At 40.2% G+C, this 17,466-nt stretch overlaps 1 protein-coding gene across 1 annotated transcript in view; it reads right to left on the reverse strand.

The window, feature by feature from the left end:
- The window catches only part of LOC136858585 (probable endochitinase), a 169,569-nt gene extending 155,106 nt beyond the window's left edge, over positions 1-14,463 (reverse strand). The window contains exon 1 of the mRNA XM_067138253.2: positions 14,344-14,463. Coding sequence (XP_066994354.2) covers positions 14,344-14,373 — 30 coding nt within the window. The 5' untranslated portion in view covers positions 14,374-14,463. The remainder of the gene's footprint in view (positions 1-14,343) is intronic.
- Between the last annotated feature and the right edge of the window lie 3,003 nt (positions 14,464-17,466).

Here is a 17,466-nt window from a genome sequence, read left to right on the forward strand (position 1 = left end):
TCTTCTTCCTTAAGTGAATCATAATGTTCCTGTAATAGAAAAGTTAAAACACATTTTCAATTTTAATTTGTGCTCAGAATATCTCCTTTCAGTTCGAGTTTATAAAATCAGTAGGCCTAATGTTGGTATTTAAGATGAGAATAGTATGAGAGGGAATTTTGCATCCTAAATGATATATTTTTCCTCTCTTAAATTTAACCAACTGGTAAAATATATTTAACCCAAAGAAAATCCAACTAAGCTAGGTATTCTTTCCATTGTTAGATACATTTAGAATTATGACGTAGAGTAGCAATAGTGTAATGAATTTTTTCAGGAAAATTATTTTCAAAATGTAAAATAATATAGTGAAATATGAATGATTGCTGACTCCACCACTCGGTTCTGAAATATATCACATTAGGTCCTATTTATGTCCGCCTCTGTGGTGTAGTGGTTAGCGTGATTAGCTGCCACCCCCGGAGGTCCGGGTTCGATTCTCGGCTCTGCCACGAAATTTGAAAAGTGGTACGAGGGCTGGATCGGGGTCCACTCAGCCTCGGGAGGTCAACTGAGTAGAGGTGGGTTTGATTCCCACCTCAGCCATCCTGGAAGTGGTTTTCCGTGGTTTCCCACTTCTCCTCCAGGCGAATGCCGGGATGGTACCTAACTTAAGGCCACGGCCGCTTCCTTCCCTCTTCCTTGCCTATCCCTTCCAATCTTCCCATCCCTCCACAAGGCCCCTGTTCAGCATAGCAGGTGAGGCCGCCTGGGCGAGGTACTGGTCATACTCCCCAGTTGTATCCCCCGACCAAGAGTCTGAAGCTCCATGACACTGCCCTTGAGGCGGTAGAGGTGAGATCCCTCGCTAAGTCCGAGGGAGAAACCGAACCTGGAGGGTAAACAGATGATGATGAGGTTCTATTTATGACGCAGAAGAATATTTTGTGATAAATCAATAGGAGAATGTTCTGTCAATTTACCAGGCATGGTTGAGAAAAAAAGGAGATAGAAATATATATATACTTTTTGATTTCGAATACATGACTATTATTTTGAGACATATTGCTTACAGGTTTCCATTGAATAAGCCTGATCTTCTGTTGAAATGGCTTGTTGCTGTTAAATGAGACAAGTTTGTTCCAACTTATTCCCATAGACTATGTTCAATTCACTTCAGAAGCAAGTTTTTGGCAATTTGAAGGGAACAAAATTCGGAAGAATGATTCAGTGCCAACACTGTTTGACTTTCCAGATCATGTAAAGAAGGTACTTGTAGGTCAAGTAATTTGGATTAGTAATTGTACTACCTCCATTTCTTTTATCAATGATAATGTTTTGCTTATGGTAGAATCAATAGGCCTACGTCGTTTTATTTTTTTTCAGACTGAAAAGGCTCCCCATAGGATTTTAAAAAGGAAGTTAGATTTAGGAGGGACAACTCAACAGAATAACACCATTTATCCCAGTCTATGTAGCAGTTCAGCCAGTACTGTTACACAGTGCATTTCATCTGACCACAATTATTTTAGTGCAGAAAGTCTCACAAAACATGTAAAAATCTCAGTATATCTCAGTAGATTTCAGATAGCTATTTTCCAAACCATATATAAGTAATAATTGAAGGTATACTCATCTGATATTTACTTCATGTATTTATCTATTCTCTATTTCATACCCTGGAAATAATAAAAAAGAAAAATCATTGGATGGGAATTACAAAAGTAAGTAAGATTACTTGTGGTGAACACTGGGCATAGTATTATAATTTTTTTTTACAGATTTCTGCAGTCATGTACCTTTTCAACAATCTGTTCGTAGTACTGAATAACACCTGCTGTGAAATAAAAAAATGAAATGGCGTATGGCTTTTGGTGCCGGGAGTGTCCGAGGACAAGTTCGGCTCGTCAGATGTAGGTCTTTTGATTTGACATCCATAGGCGACCTGCGTGTCGTGATGAGGATGAAATGATGATGAAGATGACACATACACCCAGCTCCCAGGCCAGCGAAATTAACCAATTATGGTTAAAATTCCCGACCCTGCCGGGAATCGAACCCTGGACCTTTATGACCAAAGGCCAGCACGCTAACCATTTAGCCATGGAGACCTGCTGTGATTACTCATCAGAAAGAAAAGATCTGCCATGTAACTTTCATAGAAAACATTCTTTTTTTTTGTTATTTGTTTTACGTCGCACCGACACAGTTAGGTCTTATGGCGCGACGGTGGGACAGGAAAGGCCTAGGAATGGGAAGGAAGCGACCTTGGCCTTAATTAAGGTACATCCCCAGCATTTGCCTGGTGTGAAAATGGGGAAACCACGGAAAACCATCTTCAGGGCTGCCGACAGTGGGGTTCGAAACCACTATCTCCCGAATACTGGATACTGGCCGCACTTAAGCGACTGCAGCAGCTATCGAGCTCGGTAGAAAACATTCTATTTCACAGGTTTTCTTTTTGCCAAATAATCTAAATTCTTGCTTTTGATACAACTGTTTGTAAATACTGTAAATATTGAAATAATTGATGGATTATTGATGTTCTCCAGTCTCCTAAGTCACAGGTAAAAGACTGTTTCTCTCCTCATGATCTGTAAATCATACTGAAGTTGTAAACTGCTGTGATTTGAAAATGTGTTCGTATTTTCATGGAAGCTTAACTGCCGTGTCTAGGATTTAATTGCATGTGTCTATTCCGAATATGCAAACATGTTCATTATAGTAGGCCTAATGTGAGCTACATTTTCATTCTTGAAGATTATTAATTTAATGTACTGTTATACAATGTTTTTCTGTTTTTGGAGAGTGTTCTCTAAATTTAAGACAAGTGTTTATCTACGTAGGTATATATCTACTATTATGAATAATGTATTTAGAAGTCTTCTTATCCAGTTTTCTAAATGTTCTTTTATTACGTCTGTTACTTATAGGCAAGCTATCCAAATGTTTTGTGGATATTTGTTCAATAACAATGCAAATGTGTTCAATTTGTATGCATAAGTATCATTTCCGTGTTACTACCGTCTTGATTCTTGTATATTTATTGCGTGTATTCACGTTAGTCGGCGTAGGCTGTACCATTTATTATTAATGAATTAGGACCTGGGAATAGCAAAGTTTCCCTTATGCTTGGAATGCAACATTTCCGTACGGATCTTCTGCTTTCTAAAGCGGCATATTTTCAACATTTTATTTTGGATGTATCTAATGAACATCTATTCTTACCGTGTTATTCTGTACCGCAGGAATACAAAGAACCTGTCGACAGGTGTTTTCATTCGTGCGTAATTGAAGTTAATGCATGAATTCCATACAATGATCTCCTCGGCGAGCTGTGGAGAGCCCGCAACATGGCGATACGCGCATGGACAGCTCTTGCCCAGTACACGCTACTGCGCAGCCAGTGGGGTAGGGCCTAGGACGAAACTAACCAGTGCCACTGGGGTGACTTACCTCCAGTGCTTGAGTTGTGGCTAACTAGTGAGTACATTTATTGTGTGATTTGCTGATTAGTGAGTTCATTCTATGTGTGTTGTTCCAGTACTGTTCGTCGTTTTGGGTGTTTTATTATATTTTGCGCATATGTGGTATTAACGATGGTTTAGTCTGAAACGGATATAATTGTAAATTAGTTTGAAAAGCCATTGAAATTTACTTAATGCATTGTGCTACTGCATGGATACTAGTTGCATGCCTCGGTGGAGATTCCAGGATACGCCACTGGCGGCTAGGGCTATACACTCTACCGGTGGTCCCTAATCCGTTAGAGGAGAGATCCTCACTTGGACTATGTGTAAGTAGCTTAGAATATTTTAAGCAAGCCTCGGACTTATGGCAGTAACGGAGTCCCACACCCATTTGACAGGCGAGGGACTCCTTGGAAACAGCTTGGCGAACGAAATGGAATTCGATGGGGAGGTATCAATATTACTGAGGCTTACGGAGTAAAGAAAGTAGAACTGGCGGAGTCAGCAAAGAGGATGCATCTGGATGTGCTAGGAGTAAGTGATATTCCGTTAAAGAGAGATAACATGGAAGAGATAGGAGATTATAAAGTGTACTTGACGGGTGTTAAAAATGGAAGGGCAGAGTTTGGGGTAGGGCTGTTCATCAGGAATACTGTTGCACGCAACATAGTTTCTGTTAGGCACGTAAACGAGCGAATGATGTGGGTAGATTTGGCAGTTGGAGGAATTAGGACGAGAATTGTCTCAGTGTATTCACCATGTGAGGGTGCAGATGAAGATGAAATGGACAAGTTTTTGAAGCATTGAGTGACATCTTAGCCAGGGTCAACAGCAAGGATAGGATAGTGCTAATGGGCGATTTCAATGTGAGAGTTGGAAATAGAGGTAGAGGATACGAAAGGGTGACTGGTAAATGTGGGGATGGATGCTAATATAAATGGGAGGGGTCTGTTGGACTTCTGTGCTAGTATGGGTTCAGCAGATACGAATACATCCTTCAAGCATGAGGCTATTCCCCGCTACACATTGGAGGATAGAGCTACCGGGTCCAAAATATACTATATCTTAACCGACTTCAAATTCAGGAAATCTGTTAGGAATGTATGTGTTTTTCGGGAATTTTTCAATGAAACCGACCACTATCTGATCTGTAGTGAACTAAGTATCACTAGGCCTAGGATAGAGAGAGTGAAATTTTTCTGTGAATAAATAAGGATAGAAAATCTCCAGGACGAGGAAATTAGGCAGAAGTACATGGATATAATTAGTAGAAAGTTCCGAACAGTAGACTGTAAGCAGGTTCAGGATATATAAAGAGAATGCGTTGCATACAGGGATGCCATAGTAGCAACAGCAAGGGAATGCCTAGGAACAACTGTGCGTAAAGATGGGGAAAATGCGAACATCTTGGTGGAATGAGGAAGTGAGAGCAGCTTGTAAACGTAAAAAGAAGACTTATCATAAATGGCTCCAAACAAGGGCTGTTGCAGACAGGGAATTGTACATGTAGTAGATGAAGCAAACAGAGCGAAACAAATAGTTACTGAATCCAAAAAACAAGTCGTGGGAAGATTTTGGTGATAACCTGGAAAGGCTCGGTCAGGCAGCAGGGAAACCCTTCTGGGCAGTAATAAAGAATCTTAGGAAGGGAGGGGTGAAAGGAAATGAACGGTGTTTTGGGTCATTCAGGTGAACTTATAACAGATCACTGGACAGGTTGAGGGAATATTTTGAAAAGTTTCTCAACGTGAAAGGAAATCTTGAAGGTGGTGTCGCGAACAACGGAGCTCATGGGGAGGAGGAAAATGATGTTAGTGAAATTGCGCTTGAGGAAGTGGAACGGGTAGTAAATAAACTCCATTGTCATAAAGCAGCAGGAGTAGATAAAATTAGACCTGAAATAGTGAAGTATAGTGGGAAGACAGGGATGATGTCTTCATAGAATAATAAGATTAGCATGGTGTGCTGGTAAGGTACCTTACCATTGGACAAAAGCAGTAATTACACCTATCTATAAACAATGGAACAGGAAGGATTGCAACAACTATCGAGGTATTGCGCCTGACCAGGGCTCCAGTGCACAATGATTTATTTTAATTCTCAAATGTGACGGCTGAATGGATTATTTTAGATGAGACCTTGGGAAATAACCCCGGCATCGAAGTCCCATCACCCATACTTGTGTAGTGTGAACGGATGAGCTCGAGAGCATACGGGTCAAAGGTCCGTCCGTATAAATGGGCACTAAACTAATTCTGTATAAAGTCTTCTTCTTTCTTCTTCTTCTTTTCTAGCCTATTTCAATCCACTGCTGGATATAGGCCTCTTCCATTTGCTTCCATCGTCTTCGGTCTTGAGCCACTTGGAACCAGCGTGTTCCAGCCAACAGCTTTATGTCGTCGAGCCATCTCTTCAGGGGTCTTCCAATGCCTCTCTTGTGTCCCCATGGTCTCCAGTGAACAATCCTAGAGGTCCACCTGTTGTAGTCTTGTCGAGCTACGTGTCCTACCCATTGCCATTTTAGTCTTGCTACTATCTCTAGGATGTCTGTTACATTAGTTCTTCTCCTGATGTCCTCTGAACGGATCTTATCCCTAAGGCTGATCCCTAGCATCTGTCGCTCCATGGCTCGTTGTGTTCGCTGAAGCTTACGAGCACTTTCCTTCGTCAGAGTCATCGTTTCCAGACCGTAAGTTGTAACTGGCAGCACGCACGTATTATAAACCTTGGTCTTCAGGTTAATGGGAACATCCTTGTTGGTGAGGATGAACCTTAGTTTTCGGAATGCAGTCCAACTCATACCTATTCTGCGAGGAATTTCTGCACGTTGGTTGTCTTTTCCAAGTTTTATCTTGTGTCCAAGATAGATGTACTCATCGACAGCTTCTATATATTGGTTTCCCATTTTAAGTGGTCGACTCTCTGGGCTTAGAATTTTAGTTTTATTAATGTTCATTTCCAAACCAATCTTAGCAGAAGCAGTTTTTAATTCTTGGATCATGCTTTCTAGCTCATCTAGATTTTCACTTATGAGCACAATGTCATCGGCAAAACGCAGGTGGTTCAAATATAACCCGTTGATTTTTATTCCTCTCTATAAAGTAGGGGAATTTAATTATGAGAGGAATACGACTTCACAACTAAATGAGAAGAATGTTTTTCCTACTCTAAAACACAAACCTTATTAGACTGAGAATTACACATGTTAAATTCTATGCGAAAGATATGCCATGCAATTTAAAAATAAATAAAAACATCTGCCTGACTTATGACGAGTGAGTCCCTGCCTGATTTTGCATTTTTCATTTCATAACTTTACGATGTTCTAAGGGCGTCCCCTTTCGGACAAATTAACACTCGCAGACACTCATTATATGTATAACACACTGTGATAAATTAAACAAATACATTTAATAAAAGGCATATCTCGCAATGGTCCATTATTCTTACATCATAGCTTTATATATTAGACATTATGATTTATGATTTCGTAATAGATTGAGGTGTTTAACAAAGCTTTCTTAAGCGCACTTCCTCGACATGCGAAAGTCGTATCACAACATTACCTTATCAAATCCTTTCTCAATATGTTATTAAGTATTAAAGCACATACAGTGCTAGTTTCGCCGGGTAATTAATAAGCACTATTTGACAAGGAACAATATCAAACACGATATACGGCATAAATATTAACACTCACTGAAAATAAAAAAAGGGAATTATTTATTATACAATCTTCCTGCAACAGCTGCAGGTTGCCCAAAGACAAAGAGTACCTTCACAACAATAATGGATGTGGATACAATAGATAATGTGTTCGTATGATGTTAAATGTAGGCAGTCGAGTGAGGCATGTCAAACATTTATTTGAGGTCCACAAGCATGGTTCTTGAAGATCATGATGGACTTCTTGAGTGTGGTAATGGCGATGTTATAGATAAAATCTCTATTTAGCCCAAAGGTATTGCAGAAGTTGACAAAAAATGCAGGTATTGTTCCTCGAGCACCTAACTTTATACTTACAAGAATGTTAATGGATGGCATGGTCCATCTGCGATCACTGATAGTGAGAATAACCATCACTGTCACATGGAATTGAACCCACGCTTCTCTGACGTACGGGGTGCATTTTCTGGAATTCCCTATTTCAGTTTAATTAAATACAAACAGAAAATGGGAGGAATTATCTCGTGAAATGAAATATTGAGCCTACACGACGCTGGCAATCTCTGAATTTTGCATGTGATTGTTACATCGTTAAGAGGATGAGTGAACAGCTCGCATAAGTTGTTCCAAGTAGCGGTAAGGCAAAATTCCACTCAGGCCGTTTCCCTTTTCAACAAGGCCATAAATCTGTTGGGCGCACCCGCTGGCCAGCGTTTTCACTTCCATCCCTCAAACACAACGGAGCAGTTTCCGTTATTATTATTATTATTATTATTATTATTATTATTATTATTATTATTATTATTATTATTATTATTATTCTCGCGGAAGAACATTCCTCTTCTTTAATTCTCCGGATGCTATCAACACCAATATCAAAATCTTGCTCTTATCTAGCCTCAATACCATTATCCTGGTGCGGTATATCACATCGCATTTAATACACAATCATTCGGGGAGATATACAGTTTCATCTACAGTTTCAGCATTCCGGACACTGACCAGCGAGGTAAACTCCACTCTCCTCCCCTATATATCAAACACGTGCATATTTAAAGAGAATACTCTATCATTCGGGACTAAAATACACTACAGTGTAGCACTCGCGTTCTAAATACCTCATGGTTCGCATCCCGCTGTCGTGTCTCCATCATCTTGATCAGCTATCTTAAAACTACAGGTTGGAGGAATTTCCTACATTATCTGTAAAGTGGCTCGTCTGCTTCTGGATCACATTCATGTTGGCTTGATCTTCAACCCTGGTCGGAAAATCTAGTTCTCTGCTGCGTTGGGATGAAACACAAGGCAAACGTGTCGAAGACTTCTCCCGCTACCGATCCCCTCTCATATGCTTATCTCGATTATTAACAGGTATCTAGTCCATGAAGCAACACAGGTTCATCTGGCCACAGTCACTAGATACACAATGTTTAGTTAACTCAAAACTTTACTTGTTAATGCTATTACATTCGCCCAATTTATGGCATTGGCTAGCGGTAGGACAGGTTACTCACTGCATTTTTAAGGTATTTAGCAGACGGTACCCGCTCTATTAATATCGTAAATACACCGCTCGTTCTTTCACCAAGTTCCCTTCCTGACCATGCTATCACAAAGTTATAAATTCTGCTATAGCACCTTCCTCTCTTTGTTTGACCCATGCATTTAGTTACATAGGCAGACCGCACTCACTTCACAAGGGTAAATAAACTCACAGCTCCGCGACGTCTCAACACGTAATTCGCACAGATCAATATTACTACCGTGTTTATAAATTCACTAGGGGAAAATTATATGCACACCGCACATTATGATGAAATCATTGAGAGTACAACTGAGTTCACAACGAATCACGACTGATCACCGAGTAAAATCTGCACACTGAATAAAGACTAAATACTGGATAAAGACTGAGTAAAGACTGCATAAAGACTGAATAAACGGCTTCAAAGCTCTTTCTTTTTATAGACGAGCCGGCTTGGTGCTCGGAGAAGGGGCAAACCACGCTTCCTTACTAAACATCGGTCCGCTAATAAGGGGTTCACGACATTGGTTGAGGTACGAAATTAAAGCTTGAATATACTTCTTTCCACTGATCGATTTTCATTCTGATCGCATCGCAGGTTTGTTCACAATCTCAAAAGCATCATCAGATAATTTTCGCCTGGTGACGCCATGCCGTGGGAAATCCTGGATTTTCCTCTCACAGCAAGAACCCAACATCAGTTTACAATTTTACTGCACCCTCATACACTGCGTAGTTAGTGATATACTAATTATATAAGATACATCTTGGCATCATAATTCAGCATTAAATCCTCTGATTCATATGAATCCTGATTCATAAATATCCGTCACGTATTTCAGAACTTCGGTTATTATTATTAGTAAAAAAGAACTGAAGACTGTATATTGGTATCAGTGGATCTGCAGGGAAAATCACGGAGATTTACTGTTGCATGTGCTGAGACGGCTTCTTAAGTCCCTCCTTGTGACCTAGATCTCTGGTCACGTGCCGCGTTCCTACTCTGTTCTCACTCCCACAGAAAGAGAGCGTTTTTCAAGTACACGCTAGCGCAAGCCCTCCTTGCTCTAATTACGCGCACTGAGACTCTAGACTCGCCGGCCAGCAGAGAGCCACTCGTGTCCCGGAACAGGTAAAATATGCTGGTTTGGACACTATTTGTCCTAGAATTGCACGGAAAACGGTATACTTCATTTACAAGGTATTACGACATGCACCTGACGATGTCGTGAACGGTTACAGTATCTCGTTGATTAGTGTACAGGCAAAGAATTCACTGGCATCTTGGAAGGGAAGGTGCGATCATTCGTCGAGAGGAAGCTGGATGAAAAACAGTGTGGTTTCAGACCACAGAGAGGCTGTCAGGGTCAGACTTTCAGTATGCGACAGCTAATTGAAAAATGCTACGAGAGAAATAGACAGTTATGCTTATGTTTCGTAGATCTAGAGAAAGCATATGACGGGGTACCGAGGGAAGAGATGTTCAGCATACTGGGGGACTATGGGATCAAGGGTAGATTATTAAAATCAATGAAAGGCATTTGTGTTGACAATTGGGCTCCAGTAAGAATTGATGGTAGAAAGAGTTCTTGGTTCAGGGAACTTACAGGGGTTAGACAAGGTTGTAATCTTTCACCTTTGTTGTTCGTAGTTTACATGGATCATCTGCTGAAAGGTATAAAATGGCAGGAAGGGATTCAGTTAGGTGGAAATGTAGTAAGCAGTCTGGCCTATGCTGACGACTTGGTCTTAATGGCAGATTGTGCCGAAAGCCTGAAGTCTAATATCTTGGAACTTGAAAATAGGTGCAATGAGTATGGTATGAAAGTTAGACTTTCGAAAACTAAACTGATGTAATTAGGTAAGAAATGCAACAGAATTGAATGCCAGATTGGTGATACATAGCTGCAACAGGCAGATAATTTGAAGTGTTTAGGATGTGTGTTCTCCAAGTGTGGTAATATTATAAGTGAGATTGAATCAAGTTGCAGTGAAACTAATGCAATGAGCCCGCAGTTGCGATCAACAGTATTCTGTAAGAAGGAAGTCAGCTCCCGGACGAAACTATCTTTACATCGGTCTGTTTTCAGACCTACTTTGCTTTACGGGAGCGAAAGCTGGATGGACTCAGGATATCTTATTCATAAGTTAGAAGTAACAGACATGAAAGCAGCGAGAATGATTGCTGGTACAAACAGGTGGGAACAATGGCAGGAGGGTACTCGGAATGAGGAGATAAAGACTAAGTTAGGAATGAACTCGATGGATGAAGCTGTACGCCTAAACCGGCTTCGGTGGTGGGGTCATGTGAGGCGAATGGAGGAGGATAGGTTACCTAGGAGAATAATGGGCTCAGTTATCGAAGGTAAGAGAAGTAGAGGGAGAGGGAGACGATGATGTTTAGACTCAGTTTCTAACGATTTAAAGATAAGAGGTATAGAACTAAATGAGGCCACAACACTAGTTGCAAATATAGGATTGTGGCGACATTTAATAAATTCACAGAGGCTTGCAGACTGAACGCTGAAAGGCATAACGGTCTATAATGATGATGTATGTGTGATGTATAAATACACTATGGCTACGTTCGAACGTGAAACTAATTAATTAATTCGTTCATGGAATTCATTTTACGTTCCACGAACTCCTAATGCGGTTTTTGGAGACGCCGAAGTGCCGAATTTTGACCTGCAGGAGTTATTTTATGTGCCGGTAAATCTAACAACACGAGGTTGGTGTATTTGAACACCTTCAAATACTATCGCGATGAGGTGGAGCTGAACCCAGCAGCTTCAGCTCAAAAGGCCAGCGCTCTACCGTCTGAGCCACTTAAACCAGTGACCATGGAATTAATGTACTGTACCACGACTGAATTAAATAATCACAGTATTGCATTTTCTTTCATAATAATAATAATAATAATAATAATAATAATAATAATAATAATAATAATAATAATAATAACACACCATACTTGGTCCAAACTACAAAAATGGCATCTACATTAGAAAATCCAGGCAAGAAGTATACTCTAAGATAGAGAAGATCACGGACACAATGCGTAAAGGCAGAGTTCGCTTCTACGGTCATATACGACGGATGATCAACTCTCGATGGACGAAACGTATCTTCAGTATATTTGACGCAAAACCAAAAACGGCAATGCCATGGTACGTTAATGTCAAGAAAGATCTTAAAGAACTGGGCCTACAACCAGAAGATGCACAAGACCGAAATCTTTTCAGAGCAGCCATCAAGACTTTTGGGACTTTCCGGGACGAAAAACGGGCAACTGGTGCTAAATGGACAGACGAACGTCGTGCTAAACACAGTGAGCTAATGAAGACGATGGGGATCAAGCGAAAGATGAACAAATGCCAGAATGTAAAGTGAGGCTTATCGTGGTCCCTAGTTGGCCGATTAGCGAAGTTGAATGAATGAATAATAATAATAATAATAATAATAATAATAATAATAATAATAATAATAATAATAATAATAATAATTGTACCGGGTGGTACACCTCCACGCCGCTAATTCAAACTTTGCGCCAGTTGAAACTCCTCTACTGGAGGAAGTCTGAACTTTATCTACTGTGTTAATTCTCAAGTTTCTCAGAAGATGTCCCTACTTGTAAATATTGAAGTTTCTGAAGTGGGTCGTTTTCGATGTATTTTTGTTTCGCCTGTAGTAAGAAGTGTGGACATTCTCTTCCAGATGGCACTACTGAAGGACTACAATTATGCACCCTAGTGCGAAGTGAAAGAACTGTGTTTTTGGAGAAATTTTGCGTTGATAAGTTTGTTTTTTGTTAAATTTCTTTCAGTCGTTGTTTAAGTTGGCAATATTAACCCTTTCTTTCCGCCCGTTTTGAATTCGACCAATAAGGAATTTCTGTAATTAATTTTCCACCAATAATGTGTTTCTTCTTCATCTAGTGTAGGGATTTTCGTTGTTAGCCAATAAAGTGATTGTGGGCGGGTGTTCTCATTCCTGAAACGCCTCGAACTTTCCACGAGGGTATATAAACTGCTGATTTTCGGGTCTCCGCGCCACTTCAGTAACATCTATCTTGTGTAAATTACGTAGCAGGGGGCGGGAAGTGCCTCTTTCTTCGGGCAGCAGTTCAACCACCAGGTAATGGCCTTTTAATAACTTCTTTTCGTGCTAGCTCAGCAGTTTAACTCTCGGGGCAGGTCCGAAGCCTTTTACCATGTAACTTTCCCCTAAAATGTAAAGACACTTGGTATCATTCTATCTTTTTAAAACTACATATTGGGATAGAGAGTGCTTAACCCTCTCGAGCTCCCACTCATATTGCATTGAGGTGAACTTATTTTCACAACCGTTTCTTCCTTAACGTAATGTAAATTGTCTCCTTCTATAAGTCACCTCTTTAGTATGGGATTAGCCCTTGCATTAGTGGCCTAGTGCCAGGTAGATTTTAGTAAAGTATATTAGGAGTGCAGTTTTGCCTCCTCTCAAGTTGGTATTGTGGAGGCCATGTAATATTTCTGTTTCTTCACTGAATAGGCCTCAGTAGGTTTTTTTTTTTTTTACCCCTGTGTATATGTCCTTGGAGGACAGCTTGAACGTGGAGTTTGGTGTGGCCTTTGATAGGCTTGAACTTAAGAGCGGGTGGCTCTTTCTTAAAATTTGTTTCTGCGTGCCTCGAGGAGGCTTTACTGTGTAATTGGGAGCAAGAGCTCCTGGGCATGATTGGGGTCTTCTGCCCCTTTGTTGAATCTTGTATATCATAAGGTTGGGCTTATAGCTCAAGAATTGTGTGTCTGGCTCTTGGAGCCCAAATCCTGTAACACTGTAATTGTACTCTCTCGAATTCTTGCTAGGCTACTGAGTACCTGTTATTATTGTTATTTATTGATCTCGAAAAGAAGATATAACCTTGTTAAATTTTATCTTAATTTTAATTTCGTATTTTTGAGACCTGTTCGCCCCAGCACCTTCTTTCACCTCTGCACATCCACAATACTCCGTAACAATAATAATAATAATAATGAACACCAAACCCCATGGCGCAACAGCCCCGAAAGGCCTTGGCCTGCCAATCGACCGCTGCTCAGTCCGAAGACCTGCAGATTATGAGGTGTCATGTGGTCAGCACGGTGAATCCTTTCAGCCGTTATTCTTGGCTTTCTAGAGCAGGGTCGCCATCTCACAATCAGATAGCTCCTCAATTGTAATCACGTAGGCTGAGCGGGCCTCGAACCAGCCCTTAGATCCAGGGGAAAATCCCTGGCCAGGCAGGGAATCGAACCCGGGGCCTCCGGGTAAGTGGCAGGCACGCTACCCCTACACTGCGGGGCCGGCAATAATAATAATAATAATAATAATAATAATAATAATAATAATAATAATAATAATAATAGTAATTGCGTGTGGTTTCCGGAGATGCCTGGTGCAAGTCTTTCGAGTTTACGCCCTATAGGTGACCTGCGCGTATGTGAGGATGGGGCCCTACCTGAGAAGAATTATAATGCTGAAGACTGCACAAACTTCCAACCCCCGAGTCATAGGAATTAACTAATGAATGTTAAAATCCCCGACCCGGCCGGGGCCCTGGACAAGGTCAACGTGCTAACCATCTTACCATGAAACCGGACAATTTTTAATACACAATAACGATTAACACCCACCATTGTTAGGGAATGAGTTAAACTTAGTCTGATTGTTTCAACTTACGCTCAATACGGCCATTGAAAACCTCGTCATGGTGTGTGTCGGTACCTTCGATGACTTATCTAAACCACGCTCTCTTCACTTCAGAGGAAGTTGCACGTAGCAAACGAACGTGCAGTGTCGTCTTATAATATATAGTACTTTCACGTGACATTGTTCTGATATATATCTCTACTTGCTGGAACTCAGCTCTTTTCCTTACTTGTCTGATATAATTAAGAACTGAATTTACAAGTGTAAATAATATAACGCAGTTTGCAAATATTTGCAGGTTTTAGTGATGAAGATAAAATTGAACTCGAGAGGACAAACTGGGGCAAATATTTATTTATAGTAGGAGGAATGAGGGACTGGAATAATTTATCAAGGGAAATGTTCCATAAATTTCCAAGTTCATTGAAAACATTAAAGGAAAGGCTAGGTAAACAACTGATATGGAATCTGCACCTGGACAAAAGCCCTAAATGTAGATCATTGATGATTGATGACAGTATAAGGGTCATGCCCAAGAATTACTATCTTATACTTCTAATGCAGTAGCTTTCATGCCGTAAGAAATTATTTCATCACTCGGTTCCGGTTGTAATTACAAAAGCAGTGATAATAGAAAAGTTCCACTGTGAAGGAAGTCAATTGTAAAATAGTAACGTTAGATTAATGGCAGTTTTGTAATATTGTAATTTAAAGGGCAATTATGCCGGGCTGAGTGGCTCAGACGGTTAAGGCGCTGGCCTTCTGACCCCAACTTGGCGGGTTCGATCCTGGCTCAGTCCGCTGGTATTTGAAGGTGCTCAAATACGTCAGCCTCGTGTCGGTAGATTTACTGGCACGTAAAAGAACTCCTGCAGGACTAAATTCCGGCACCTCGGCGTCTCCGAAAGCCGTAAAAGAGTAGTTAGTGGGACGTAAAACAAATAGCATTATTATTATTAAGGGCAATTGTGTACTGGTATTTGGAGGCAGCCAACAGGTATATCAAACTTTAGTCTTCACCCTCTTGAAATGTCAACCTTCTAAAAGACTGTTAAGTTATGATTTCATCAGAATGAAACATGGTCAAGGACAAATATGCCTTAGCTAGCTGCCAGCCTTTTATTTTATTGTCATGCTTTTCCTTGTACATATTGGATGCGTGGATTTTCTCTGATATTGTAGTGATGTTATTACAGTGGCTGTTCTATTGTGTAAGTAACTGGGGATAGAAGTGGGAAAGCTGCCAGCTTCCATGCGGGAGAGAGTGGGTGGGTTCGTGTACCCACTATCGGCAGCCCTGAAGATAGTTTCCATGGTTTCCCATTTTCACACCAGAAAAATGCTGGGACTGTACCTTAATTAAAGCCACAGTCGCTTCCTTCCAAGTCCTAGCTGTTTCCTATCCCATCGACACTATGACAGCTGTCGGTGTCGGTGCGACCTAAAACAAATAGAAATGGGAAAGAATAGAGACGTAGCCAAGTTGAGTTTCAAAATAAAACCTTCCCCCACGAAATATTTGGGAAATTCTACTTTTAAAACGTTAAGCTCAAAAAACTCTGCAATTTAGCATTATATTCTTCCACGCTTGGAGGTCATATGCATAGTATGTCGACTGCTGTGTAACAAATGGCATCACATGGCATTTTATAACCTTGAAACCAAAACTATCAGAAAATTTGAAGGAAATCGAGATCAAATACCGAAAACGAAGGCTTAACAGCCTATATAAAAATCAGTCCGCAGTGATAGGAATCGAGGGTTATGAAAAAGAAGCAGCTATCCACAAAGGAGAGAGGCAGGGTTGCATTCTCCTTCCCCCGCTTCTTTTCGATGTTTATGGAGGAATGTAATCCGAAAAGCATGAAAAATTAAAATAATTCCTGTTATCTCACTTTTTTTTTGCAAGTTGCTTTACGTCGCACCGACACAGATATGTCTTATGGCGACGATGGGACAGGAAAGGATTAGGAGTGGGAAGGAAGCGGCCGTGGTCTTAATTAAGGTACAGCCGCAGCATTTGCCTGCTGTGAAAATGGGAAACCACGGAAAACCATTTTCAGGGCTGCCGACAGTGGGGTTCGAATCTACTATCTCCCGAATACTGGATACTGGCCGCACTTAAGCTATCTCACTTTTAATAATAACTACCGTATTTCAAATTTTAGATACGTAACAACTATATCATACACTATTTAAAAATAGATTCCTTTGGTTTTCATATTAGTACCTTATGGTCCATAGAGAAGTGCTGATTTTAACACCTTTGATGTATTTTGTTATTTTTTAATTAGTAATTTTTTTTAGATTTTGGACTATTTTTGCACAAAGTGTTGGAGTGTGTTATGAACCATACATAAGCTGCTAGCATTCTTTTTACACCAATTATTGAGAATATCCATAATAGATATGTAGGCATGTGTCCAAATTTCATGAATTTGCTCTAGGTAGTTTCTGAGAAAAGGGAACATAATTCCTGAAAAATATGTTATGGAAATAAAGCATTTGAAGTTTCCTCTTAGGCCTATATCCGAAACATATTCATCTTTCTGCCGATAGTAGAAAACCTCAGTGTTCACCATATGCATATTCCCCATAGTCTTCTGTCCTGTTTTGCTTTATGTTGCAGTTTCTTTATATTTGACTGTGCTTTTGATCGATGTCATGCACAATTTTGTTGAGTGTACTCCTGGATCTAGTCCATCCTTCTGTAACATCTGAATCTTATCACGATTTCCTTCATTATACCAGAGGACAGAAATGTTATTTGTAGAGCCCGGAAGTTAGGCAAAATGCCTTTTTTTAATCTGACTGGATATATTGACGAATCGGTTAGAGATAAATATGTTTTCGTGCATTTAGGAAGTGTAGAGACAATTTTTATTTTGCCTCTTTTTGCCTATTTTGGGTTCCGTTGCCTATTTTAAGATTTAAAGCTTTCTTCTGCCTTTTTTGATTGTTATGCAATTTTTTCTGCGATTTACACATTTTGAAAAGCACATAATGAATTTCCGTACATCGAAGACAAAAAAGGTTGCACAAATTAAATTACATATTGCCGTCACAAATATATATTTAGAATATTGTTTCCTGTAAATCGTTTATTTGTTTTCAGGCATTCGAAAGCTTATTTTCTCAACCCATTCATTTAAC

The sequence above is a fragment of the Anabrus simplex genome, chromosome 1 (assembly GCF_040414725.1).
Source record: "Anabrus simplex isolate iqAnaSimp1 chromosome 1, ASM4041472v1, whole genome shotgun sequence".
In the NCBI taxonomy this organism is placed as follows: domain Eukaryota; kingdom Metazoa; phylum Arthropoda; class Insecta; order Orthoptera; family Tettigoniidae; genus Anabrus; species Anabrus simplex.